Here is a 13,442-nt window from a genome sequence, read left to right on the forward strand (position 1 = left end):
TTGCATAGGTTTCCCTGATTTTTGATTTAGGACTAACTTACGTAGACATCCTGGGGAAATAAAAGAATGAGTACTGCCTGAATCAATCAAAAGCTTGAATTGCTTACCGTGGTACTCTGCTAGAGTCTGGAGGACTGAAAATTGATGATTCTTCCCTTGATGCTCAATTGCGGCATAGATCTGTTCATTTTCTTCCTCCACTTCCTCAGCTATAGTGATGGCTCTAGCTGCTGCAATCTGAAGTGGAACTGTCTCTCTTTGGTTACCCCAATTCTGGGAGGGAGTTCGGAGACTGCTTTGCATGGATGCTACAGGAGGCTGAGCTGGCACTCTTCTGGGGTTGCCTTGATTTTGGCGCGGGGGACCCTGATTGGGACTCATACAAAGGAGTCTGTCTCTAAATTCTGGGACCCTGGCTCCCTTGGCCCATAGAAGGAGATGGACAATCCTTGAGCTGGTGACCAAATCCCTGACATCCGAAGCACCTGTTCTCACTTCGAAGCTCTTCCCTCCGCATTCTTGTTGAAAGAGCCGAAGTTCTTGAGAAGAAAGAGCTTCAAGGAAAAGGTCTTCCTTCATTCCTGAAACTTTATGACTCCAGATTCTGGTTGGGACCTTGGTGTCTCTTTGGAGGCGGAAGGTTGGAAGAACTTCCCGGTGTTTGGAATCTCTTAAAGGATGAGGGAGCTATGATGAAGGCTTCAGCGAAGTCCTTCGCCATTCTTACAACTTCAGCCATGGAAACTAGCTTGGCATTCTTGACTAGGGTGTCTAAAGGTTCATTCATTCCCCGAATGAACCTGGCCATGAGTTGCTCTTCATCTAGTGGTGGTGAGTACGTGAGGAGAAGAGCAAATGCCTGATGATATTCTTCATCTAGTGGTGGTGAGTACGTGAGGAGAAGAGCAAATGCCTGATGATATTCTTCAATAGTTTTGATTCCCTGGTTTAGCTCTAAGAATTCATTCATCTTGGTTTCTAAAAATCCGAGGGGACAAAATCTCTTCCTTCGATAAGCTTTGAGATCAGTCCAGGACTGGGTATTCCTATCCAGATGGTTGGTGTCGCAATGGTTTCTCCATGCCACCCTGGCTATTTCCACAATCTTCAGCCTAGCGAGAGCCTTTTGCTCCTCTCGTTGTATCCAGTGACATCAAAATATTCCTCCATGGCTTCAACCCACTTCTCACAGCCTCACCCAAGTTCTCCCCTTCACCTTTGAAGGGTCCTAGGGTTGAGTTCTGTGAAGAGCCTTGCAAACGTCAGGGTCAAGCTCTTCCTTATCAGTGAGAGGATCTGGCTGTCGCGGCTCGCTCGCCTTATGATTCTGCAAAAAATGATACATTATTAAATTTTTTTATTTTGATTTCGTCCAGACACCTGACTCTCATTAGGTGGCAAGACCAAACGACCTGACCACAAAATCTGATGCCAATCATATTTTTTCAAAGGGAGCAACTTGGAATTTTCAAAATTCACATGCAATCGTGCCACCAAACCATAAATGGGAAGTGCTTTCATGAGATCCCTTACACAAGCCTTTGTATTCTTGGGAAAAAAGAAAGAGTCATCAGCATATGCCTATGCCACAAACTGTGTACCACCTACCATGGAAGACCACGTAGCTACCCATCTTGTGTCAGTTTGTCCATGAAGAGGAGCATTGGGTGAGTCGTAAACAATGGCATATAGTAGCGCTATGCATATAACCTTGCTGAACAAATTTCCCTAGATGTTAAGAGGCTAAAAGTTCTCCACCCAAAATGCATTTAGTTGTTTAAAGCTAGAAAATGACATTTTAAATTCTAGGCCCAAATCCCATTGTGTCCTATACCTGACCTATAAAGTCCCAATGCACTGTGTCAAAGGCCTTGGCTATGTCTACTTGCATGATGAGAACATCCTGCTACGTATACTTGGCATATTCAATGCCTATGTATGCATATTGTCAGTGATTTATCTTCTAAGGACAAATCCATATTGCACTGGTGGATGTAAACCCTGCATGTAGGACACCAAGTTTATTCTATTAACAAGAATTCATACAGCTCTCCCGCAATCATACATTGCACCATAAGACAACAATCATTTGGATCATTGTAAGAAGCCAGTATAGATTGCAACTCATTATACACACACACGCACGCACGCACGCACGCACGCACACACATAACCACCCTTAAAAAATTTTGAACTCATTGGGGCGAGAGAGAGAGAGAGAGAGAGAGAGAGAGAGAGAGAGAGAGAGAGAGAGAGAGAGAGAGAGAGAGAGAGAGAGAGAGAGAGAGAGAACTCTTATGCTAGTGTCTGCTAACCAAGTCTACCATTTGTTGGTTGAGGAAGCTTTTTCAGCCCCATGGCTTCCACACATGTGATAGGCCGAGAGTTGGCCGCTTCTTGGATTTGAATCGTCCACACAGTTCCATTGCATGCATAGTTGATAGGAGGGTTTTTTCCTAGCCGCATCATCACTACTTGGGAAAATGTATCAGTTGTTTGGACTGTCTATTGCCTACTATTTATGTCCCCTCTCCCCCCTTTTTCTGAGTTTGTTTGTGTTCTAGCCCAACTGTTGGCCATGAGGCCTGTGTACATTACCTTTGCATAATATTACCTTCTTACCTTTACGGAAAAAAAAAAGAGAGACAGAGAGAGAACCACCCTTAAAAACTTTAACTCATTGGGGTCAATGTAGGACTGTATCCTCTAAATGAATGAGAGAGAGAGAGAGAGAGAGAGAGAGAGAGAGAGAGAGAGAGAGAGAGAGAGAGAGAACCACCCTTAAAAACTTTGAATTGATTGGGCTAAATCCCTTCCTCAGTTAAGGATACTTCTTTAAGCACACCAAACTTTAGTGATATATAAGACTCAATGAGAATCTAAGAAGAACAATTTCCTTGGCTATGAAGCTTTATATACTAATAAGAAGCTTGGATTCTCATTTGAAGCTTTGTGCATTTTGTTCCCACTCAAAGAACATAGGTCATGTCTTTACAGCCGAAGTTGACATCCAAGTTGAAACGCAATCAATTCTACCCAACAAGTTGCACTTGAAGAAATTATTTTATATTGAATGTTATGCTTGTTACACAATTTAAGGTGTAATTTATATATTTTTATACACAATTAATTATCATGTCCACATGCCAATCATGGATATTTATTTTTATACACAATTAATTATCATGTCCACATGCCAATCATGGATATTTATAGACTTCAAATACAAGTAAACGATTAGAAAGATTTGGTTTTGTGGAGCCTCTTGCTCAAGAGACACAAATCAATCCATTTGACACTGACCCAAATCACAGCCTTCTTTGACCTGGTGACCAATTAAACCCAATGAGCCATCTATAAAGAATACAAAAACATGGACACACTGCTGGTTGGTCTCTCAGAAGGAAAAGCCATGAATCACCATTCACTTAGTCATCACATAGATTCAAACCAACAATTTTAAGCGCATACCTTTCTCTGTCTTTCTTGCAAAATCTGAATTGATGGTGGTGGGTGCCCTGAAAATCATACTGATTCTTAGCACACAGTAAACTTTTGAAGCATTTATCAAAAAATATATCAGTGGTTAATGATGGAAAATTATGCTAATCAAGTGGGAGACATGCGCTTGTCCATTTCTTGAGCAGGTGTAGTTAGTGCTAATTAACCTATTAATCAATACAGTAATTGTGTTACTACTCAGGAAATGGACAAGTGTATGGCTCCCACTCGTGAGCTGTCATTCATTAGCCTGAGATTTCCTAAAATAGGGAGTGTACAAGACGTCTCAAGAATGAGGATACCACAAAATAATGCCCTCTCATCTTATATACCATACTACCACACAAAATAATGCCCTCTCATCTTATATACTATACTACCATGTATACATATGTATTGCATCCCATAGTTCTTAACTTTAGGTCATGACGCAATCTACATCTTATATACCATACTACCACACAAAATAATGCCCTCTCATCTTATATACTATACTACCATGTATACATATGTATTGCATCCCATAGTTCTTAACTTTAGGTCATGACGCAATCTACAATTTTGGATGAAAGAGAGGAACTTCCCTTAATCTCAGCCAATTTTGAAACTCTAACTAAACTCTTTCACCTAGTTTCAAACTCAAGGGTGGCTAGAAGCCTGTGATACCAATAAGTATTAAGGTTTACATGAGAGCGCTCTCTATCACCCATACATGATATTAAAACCCTACCCAAAAATATATAAACATCTAGAGTATTATCTATGATTTTGCCATTGCACATTGATGATGAGTACCCCACTATAATAACACAAGAAGATCAATATGATCTAGATATGTTCATTATAAGATCATATTGATCTTCTTCTCTACAATTTGACTTTCTTGTTGACACTCTCTCCCATGTGTGAGGAGTCACTAGCATCGAAGGCTATCATGAGCTACGACACTGAGGTAACACCACAACCTGCTGTTGTGCTGCTTTACTTGAAGATTATACTAATCAAGATGTTTTTAAGCACTCACTATAATAGAATATGAATATCTTATCAGGATTGGGAATCTAGTGCTACGACCCAAGATTTTTTTCAAGGTGTTGAAGCAGGTGACATCCTTTAACCCAACAAGGTCTTTCCCAAAGCTTACAATACAACTCCATTCAGACTTTTGTACACACCGTATCCAATAAGGGAACCTATGTCGAAGTGGGAAGAGCTCATGCTGATGGTAGGAGAAGGAACTTTATGGGAGAATATGGCCATCAATATGAAGCTCGCAAATCAATAATTACATGATTTTCTTGAGATTCGACTTATCACATATATGATTACATTTATAAGAAACAGTGCCTTATGGAAACATGAGGAGGCTATTTGAAGATAGAGATAGATGAAGCCAACCCAAAGATCAAAGATTTTGACATACATCTCAAATGGCACAAGGAAATTCTTACAATGCAAGAGGATGAGCATAATTATAAAGCAGGAGTATGGGAATAATTATATGTGGACTTTGCCAATTCAATAGGTGGACCTTCTCTTTCTACCAATCAACTCAGCGGGAATTTGTAGTTGAGCAAAGGAAAGACTCCCATGCTTGCTAATTTTCCTTTCTTTCATCCAGCTCAATTTGATACCATCAAGAGTTAGAGAAAAGGCCTTGATCTATGGATTAGAGCATGGAGAAGAATACCATATTTGGCCACAGTAGCCTTATAATACTATGTTAGATAATTTGGAAAAATCTTGGTACTTTGGGAATTCTTAAATTGGGTGTATTTCGTTTATTTTCATTTAATTTGGGAATTTTAACCATGCGTGTCGCATTAATGTACTAGGAGGTTTTTCTTAGGTTGGGAGAAGATTATGCTGACATGTAAGAATTTTAACCACGTGTGTGGGAGGTTTTTCTTAGGTTGGGAGAAGATTATGCTGACATGTAAGAATTTTAACCACGTGTGTCCCATTAATACACTAGGAGATTTATCTTAGGTTGGGAGAATAAGATTGTGTTGACATGCAAAGATTTTGGGAATGGTTTACCATTAACAAGGTTAAATAAATTATACAGACAAATCTCTTCAATCAAACTTCAATACATCTTCAATGGAGGTTTGCAAGAGTATTCATCTCATCAAGAAGGGTGGTGTTAAACATAAACACCTTTATAGTGTACTCCTTTGTCAATGAACACCTTTATAGTGTACTCTGTTTGGAATATGTCATGCAATAATGTTATTGAGGCCTCTCACGTATTGTTGCACCATGGATTTGAATTAGTAGGTGTATTATTCTATAGTCTGGTTTTACTCCTGATATATTGATATGGATCGTATTGCTCATAAGTATCATAGCTCTCCTATTCCCGATTCTCAAAGTCTACTAGAAAAGTCACGGTACGCTAAGTACTATTGTACTAGTGCGATGTTGTACTATTAGTAGTGTTAAGTTGTTGTATCGGTGCTTCTAGGAAAGTCACGGTACGCTAAGTACTATTGTACTAGTGCAATGTTGTACTATTAGTAGTGTTAAGTTGTTGTATTGGTGCTTCTATATTGGTGCCTTCATACGGAAATGACATGTGGGGTGGTCTTCTTAGTAAGGGATTCTAGTAGGCTAGATTATGTGTTGGGGTTAGGGAGCACTTAGTGGTGGGGCAGGTAGGGGGTAATAATTTCTTTGGTGCTAGGAGCTTGGGTTGTGGTACCTGAGTTCACCTTTTAGTACTAATAATGAGAAGTTATCATAGCAATTACAATGAGAACAATGAGAAGTTTCATGGTTATCATATTACAATGAGAACAATGAGAAGTATCATGGTTATCATAGCAATTACAATGAGAACGATGAGAAGTATCATGGTTCTCATATAACGCTTCACAATTAGCATAATGAGAAGCATCATGGTTCTCATAGTGCTTTACAATGAGCATACGCAAAAGTATCATGGTTCTCATAGTGCTTACGTGATGAGCACAAAGCTATTGTCAGAGTCTACCATGCTAGGTTTCCTTAGTACCAATAATAAGCACTTACAAATGAGCACAAAGTTGCATTATTGGCCTTGCATGGGACACTCCATGCTTAAGGTAGTGGATTGCACATAAAAACATATCTCTCTATGAGAATAGGTCCAGGTTGTGAGTGGGTATGTATAGCCTTAGGGCTAACCTTTCCATCGAGCAAGTTATCTACAAACTCCTCTACTCATATCCTTGGTTAGAGTAGAGATAAGTATCATACACTATGAGGGCCTTACACGAGAGACGCAATAATGGCTCATGATTGGGGAGACTAGGAACAAAGGTGACAAGTCCTTGAAAGACTTGAAACATGGAATGGGTTGAGGTATTCTCCCAAATGAGTCTAATAGAACTATCCCCTATCCAGAATGCTCCGATCGATATTTTCAAATGTTGCAAAACAAGCTATTAGATAATGAAGACGAGAACCTAGACTACGAGCCGCTCCAAGAGCCTATTGACTAGGAGGATTGGTTTCATGTCTTGGCCCATGAACACTCTCCCACCAAAGCTTGGAGCAAGGTTTTCAAGATTGGTTAGGAGACAGACATAACATCCATGTTCATGCTTAGTGCAGTGTCAGTGACTTCTAACAGCAGATGGTGGGAAGTTGACCTAAATAAGTTTTCTTGTCTAGCCAAGACAATGGCCACAAAAGGTGTCAATGAATTCTAATAGATAATGGGAAGTTGATCTAAACAAGACTACCTTTCTGGCCAAGACAATGGCCACAAAAGCTGATGTCGAGCCCGCTAAAACTCCGACCAAGCCATACCAAGTTACCTGACTCAATAAGATCAAGGCAGAGGCACAGAAGGAAGACAAACTCACAAAGAGCTTACCAAGCCTTAAGAGGAATATGTAAGGCAAGCGCTTGAGTACCTCAAATCCTACAACATTGGGGACCTAGTAGTGCATGGAAAGAGGACCCAAAGAAGCCTAAGTGGAGAGCCACATAGTAGTGCATATGGCAAGAGGACCCAAAGAAGTCTAAGTGGAGAGCCTCACGCCTCTTGTGCTTAAGTCATTTCTTGTTGGGCTCACATGGGTCTTATAAGCTTGGCTCACATGGTTTTGGATGAAATAGTCTCACATGTCTTTGGTGAGCTTAGCTCACATCAGGTTTGGGTAGGCTCATGTCCTCTGGGCTCACATGGTTTTGGATGAAATATTCTCACACGTCTTTGGTAAGTTTAGCTCACATCACATTTGGGTAGGCTCACATCCTCTAGTCTCGAGTGGCTCACATTATGTCTTACTAAGCTCATACAAGTTTGGATGAAATAGATTCATGCCAATTTGGATGATATAAGCTCACGTAGATCTAGTGAGCTAGATTGTAAGCAATAATTGGGTCTTAATTCAGTAATTGGGAAGGATAATATTTTTACTTGAAAATTTGGCACACTTGTAAAGATTTTATGAGAGACAAAAATCTTTTCGAGTCATGGGTAGGTATATGACCTTACAAGTCTTCAAAGGCATTTCTAATTACCTCGTATAATTTTAGGTTCAACGACTGCTAGGTTCATGTCAATATGTTCAACTACCACTAGGCTCATGTTAGGTCCAAGACGAGGCTCATGTGGCATCTTATTGGGCTCATGTCACATTTGGTAGGCTCATGTCGCATCCCATGGGGCTTTCCTTTGGCTTACCTTTGGTAGGCTCATGTCACATTTGGTAGGCCCATGTCGCATCCCATGGAGATTTCCTTTGGCTTACCTTTGGTATGCTCACGTCTAAGTTTTGTGGGACTGGTGGAATCATGTTTGAGAGGCTCAAGTCTAATTTTGGTGAGACCAACGGGTGGGACCACATCCCGACTTTAGAGCTGTTTGGGCCTGGTTTTTCTTGGTCTCTTAGACTTATATGGGGATATTTAATGTTCCTAATCGTAATCAAGGGAGTTTATGCAAGTGATTGAATGTGTTGATTTTTTGTGGTCTAATGCTACCAAATGTAAACAATGCATTGACAAGCAAAGAAAATACTTTCCACTCTGTAATCCAAACAATTGGAGCTGGGGTTGGGTTCGCCAAAGTAAAATGCCATGGAGCAGAAAATAGTTAGTAATAAAGAGTTGTTCTCTTCAATCAATCAAGGCTGCGAACAGCGAGGCCTGAAGAAAGGTTTCGAGAGCAAAGCCGCAACCATGGAAAAAGCAAGTAAGTGAGATATGAACTTGATAGCAAGCATTTTTGAAGTGGATGTCAGTAACACCTTGGCCAAAGGCCAAGATAAATAAGGTATGTGCCAAACTAATGCAAACAAGATTGAAAACATCAAAATCATCACACCTAAGACTCCAAAGTCGAATGTCTTAGTGTGACCACCTACTTAACACTGAGTGATATTAGTTGACCTCCTACTCAACATTGAGTGGTATTGGGTGAGCCCAATAGCTTGGAAGGAATGGGAATCAAAGCTAAGCCCTTAGGTTACTTCTCGAGGGAGATGCTAGATATATTTAAGTTAAAAGCTTACCTTGCCTAGGCTGTAATAAGTGTCTTTGGGAGCTTTCCCTTAGAGCCATAAGAAGCAACTTCGTGGTTGTGGTTGTGCTATTCTCTCTGCATTGTCACACCTCTGTTTTGTCACACTGAAGAGCTTTCATAGTTATGGATATGGTGTAAGATCTCTATCCACCTAGATGGAGGCAAAAGCGAGGTTATCTACATGGTGGTTCTCACTCAGAAGAGGTGAGAAGAACAAAAGCTCATGAGAGAGAAGTCTACAATCAAACTTATCCATGCATGAATCCATCACTCTGTGCAAAGATTCAATTAAACACAAGCAAGCAAGAGAGTAAGAAGAAGAGAAAGCTCACAACTATTCTAATACTGCAAGGGAAGGATTGTGTCTGCAAAGATTCAATTAAACACAAGCAAGCAAGGGAGTAGGAAGAAGAGAGAAGGATTGTGTCTTAATATGTGAAAATTGGCTTATCTACAAATGACTATATAAATGGTTGGCATCATTCACACATGGCCAATCAAAACTTAAAAATAGTCCATGGCCACTATTTTTAGCCTTAAGCAAAGTATGTACGAGAAGTCTATGACTTCCTCATTTAAGGGCCATAGTGATCACATTAGTTTGAGAATGGCCACAAGGCCACCACATCCTCATTCAATTTTGCTACCTACATGCAAAAAGTTTCCACCTCAATAAAAGATGGCCACTTCATATGTCACCCAAATGATGAACTCCCACCTTCACGACATGCTTCCATGTCCGTCCACCCTGCATGCTATCGTCCAACCCATAGCTCTCCCCTAGCTCTACAATCTTCCACTTCGCCAACCCTACAATTCATAAGGCTCTTGACAAAGCTTCTGATTCTACTTTATGAGTCGATCCAATCACATGGATAAGCAACATCTCCTTAATGTTCATGAAGGCAACATAGGCAAATATTGGCTATACCTCTTAGCTTGTCATTTTGATATGTCCGTTCACATTACTGCCCGATAGTCTTTAACAGTTTCCTCCATTGTCCTGTTTTTGTTTTATGTTTTTCTATGAAGGCTTGACATTATGGGGAAATGAATATGTACAACCCCCTTGTGTATATAACTCACACACATACACCACTATTCGTGATTTGTACAACACGCATCCATCATTAGTCAGCAAAGATCAAACCCATGACTTCTGGGATAACACTTGTCCTCTTCTACCAACTAGGCTAGTGTCATGGTGCAATGTTTGTTTTTGGGAACAAGGGAGAAGAGAAACATACATACATACATATATATACTCCTTGGTGGTAAATGAGCAATTCACAAAACGTATGGTTGGGTAAGCAAAGATAAAAGCCGTTGTGGTAAACAATCTTTCTTTCTTTAGGCTAGGTTGGATATTGTACATACTATAAGCATGCCCACATGCATTACCACACAAAGTTCAAAGATGCAGACGTTGACACTCATCGTTGTCTTCGTTTTTTGTTCTTCATTATTCCTCAAATTTTTATGAACTCTATAAATGCTTATATTATTCATAAATCATACTTGGAACATTGATTGTTCATTGGGGTCACACAAACAGACTTTAAAGAAAAGTGAAATCACTATCTAATTGATTGTTCATTGGAATCACACAAACACACTTTTAAAAAAAAGTGAAATCGCTATCTAATTAGAAAAAACAATGTACATTCATAGTTTTCCCAGAGTGAGACACCTACTACTTAGTTCAAAGATAGTGAAAAAACACTTCTAGTTGCTGGAAGGAAAGCCCTCGGAATTTATGAGAATCTCGAAGGAATTGTAAAAGGCTCTCGAGAAGTAAGCAAAGAGCTAAACACAATCTCCAAAGAAGAGCAACAGCTGATTCCAAGCAAGGTAGATGGTTCACAATGTCTAGAATCTAGTGTAGTCAAGGAAGTTTGTATAAGCTGGTAGTGGAGGAGAAAATCAACCAAAAAGCCAAAACACATCCCAAAAAACAATCCTAGAGGTGTCCAGAAAACCCCAAGAGTGAAAGCAACATACTAAGCATCATTGAGAAGATACCATCTGTCCGAGCAAGCCCAATAATGAAAAACATCACTATGATGAAAAGTATAAATCCCTTGGCATGAGCCATGTCCACAAATCATATGTATCTAAAGAAGTCATTGCGTGAGCCCAATCTTGCTTTTCAGAACACATCATGTGAGAGTAGTGAAAGGTGTTATTATGAAAGTTAGGCGAATTATTGAAATCCCCTGCAATAAAAGCATTTGAAATCCATGGATATGTTCATAAGAAGCACCACATCACAGCTCTATATACAAAAGTTTGCGATGCATAAACACTTGCAAATTCATACAGCTCTCTTGCAATCATACATTGCACCACAAGCCAACGACCATTTGGATCATCAAAAGCCAGTATAAGCTGCAACTCATCTCACACACACACACACAGACAACCACCCTTGAAAACTTTGAACTCATTGGGGTAAGAGAGAGAGAGAGAGAGAGGAGAGAGAGAGAGAGAGAGAGAGAGAGAACCACCCTTAAAAACTTTTTAACTCATTGGGGTCGCTGTAGGAGTGTATCCTCTAAATGAGAGAGAGAGAGAGAGAGAGAGAACCACCCTTAAAAACTTTGAACTCATTGGTGTTAGTGTAGGAGTGTATCCTCTAAATCCCTTCCTCAGTTAAGGATAGTTCTTCAAGCACACCAAACTTTAGTGATATATAAGACTCAATGAGAATCTAAGAAGAACAACCTTGGCTCTTTATGCTTTATATACTAATGGAGAAGTTTGGATTATCCATTGAAGCTTTGTGCATTTTGTTCCCACTCAAAGAACATCGATCATGTCTTTACAGCCGATGGGCCATCAAAGCTGACATCCAAGTTGAAAAGCAATCAATTCTACCCAACAAGTTGCACTTAAATAATAAATTATTTTATATTGAATGTTATACAATTTAAGGTGTAATTTAATTTTATTACACAATTAATTATCATGTCCACATGCCAATCATCGATATTTATAGTTTTCAAATACAAAATAAATGATTAGACAGCTTTGGTTCTGTGGAGCCTCCTGCTCAAGAGACACAAATCAATCCATTTGACACTGACCCAAATCACAGCCTTCTTTGACCTGGTGACCAATTAAACCCAATGAGCCATCCATGCAGAATACAAAAACCTCAACACACTGCGGGTTGGTCTCTCAGAAGGAAAAGCCATGAATCACCATTCACTTAGTCATCACAAAGATTCAATACCAACAATTTTAAGTGCATACCTTTCTCTGTCTTTCTTGCAAAATCTGAATTAATGGTGGGCGCCCTGAAAATCATCCTGATTCTTAGCACACAGTAGACTTTTGAAGCATTTATCAAAAAATATATCAGTGGTTAATGATGGAAAATTATGCTAATCAAGACATCTCAAGAATGAGGTTGTTTTCTGGTAGTTGAAAAAAACGTTGATGCACAAGCCAAGGAGGCATCTCCTTGGATGGATATTTTGGCCCCAACAACACATAAGAAGAGATGGAGGTAGTCCAAGATACTCAATCTTGGATTGTTTGGCATGAAATACCCAGAAAAGAATCTCCACTTGAAACAATCACCAAGGTGATTACTGAAACTATGGCCATTCAGGATCCACTCCTGGCGAGAGTACTGTGCAGTGGTAAGGATACCACAAAATAACGCCCTCTCATGGTCAAGTTCAGAGATGCAGCAACCCACTTAGCAGTACCAAAATAGAGAGTGACACTCAAAGAGAGAATGGTTTATATGTACGAGGATCTCACGCCAATGCAAATCAAGCATAAAAGGAGTGTCTCAAACAAGTGCAAGCTCACAGAGATCAAATAACTGTGCAGTATACCGGGATGGAAGAGTTCTTATTGCAGTAAAGCGAGAGAAAAAACACACGGATACAAAGCGCATGAGTCCAAAGAAACACTCTCCATGTCACTATGGAACTGCAATCTGCACCGATCAAGGGTTTTGATATTGCCTTCTACACAGAAACTCACCAGAGCCCAGAACAGGGATTACCTCTTGTACACGCCCAAGCCTGTTCAAGTTTAGGGTTTTCACAGTGCAGCTAGGAGCTAGGGTAAATGGAAGGTACCCATGGTGTGTATGAGAGAGAGAAAGACAATGCTCAAGCGAGAGAAAAATTGCACGACTCAATGATGATTGATATGATTGATATATAGCCTTCATATACTGAGATCACTTTCTGACAGTGGCAATAAGTAGGTTTACTCATGTGTCATGTTTACCTAAAGATTAATGTCACATGCACTAAGAATCTCTATGGGCCAGCTCTGGGTGTCATTGCATCGGCTCCACGTTGAGGTAAGGAAAGGGGTGCCATGCACACATGAGAATCAAGGGATACAAACATACAAAGTATGTGATATGCATGAGCACGCAATCCTTCCATGGAAATTA

The 13,442-nt window shown here is 39.9% G+C and overlaps 1 protein-coding gene across 3 annotated transcripts in view; it reads right to left on the reverse strand.

Moving 5' to 3' along the window:
• Window positions 1-11,733: 11,733 nt before the first annotated feature.
• Window positions 11,734-13,442, reverse strand: part of LOC147620076 (Putative thiol-disulfide oxidoreductase DCC) — a 45,646-nt gene continuing 43,937 nt past the window's right edge. For all 3 annotated transcript variants that reach the window (XM_086772244.1, XM_086772245.1, XM_086772242.1), the window contains 2 exons: window positions 12,275-12,318; window positions 11,734-12,127 (listed from right to left, as the gene is read on the reverse strand). In XM_086772244.1, coding sequence (XP_086628370.1) covers window positions 12,086-12,127; window positions 12,275-12,318 — 86 coding nt within the window. In that variant the 3' untranslated portion in view covers window positions 11,734-12,085. The remainder of the gene's footprint in view (window positions 12,128-12,274; window positions 12,319-13,442) is intronic.

This window comes from Cibotium barometz, chromosome 32 (assembly GCF_041138505.1).
Source record: "Cibotium barometz isolate CiBa-2024 chromosome 32, ASM4113850v1, whole genome shotgun sequence".
NCBI classification, from domain to species: Eukaryota; Viridiplantae; Streptophyta; class Polypodiopsida; order Cyatheales; family Cibotiaceae; genus Cibotium; species Cibotium barometz.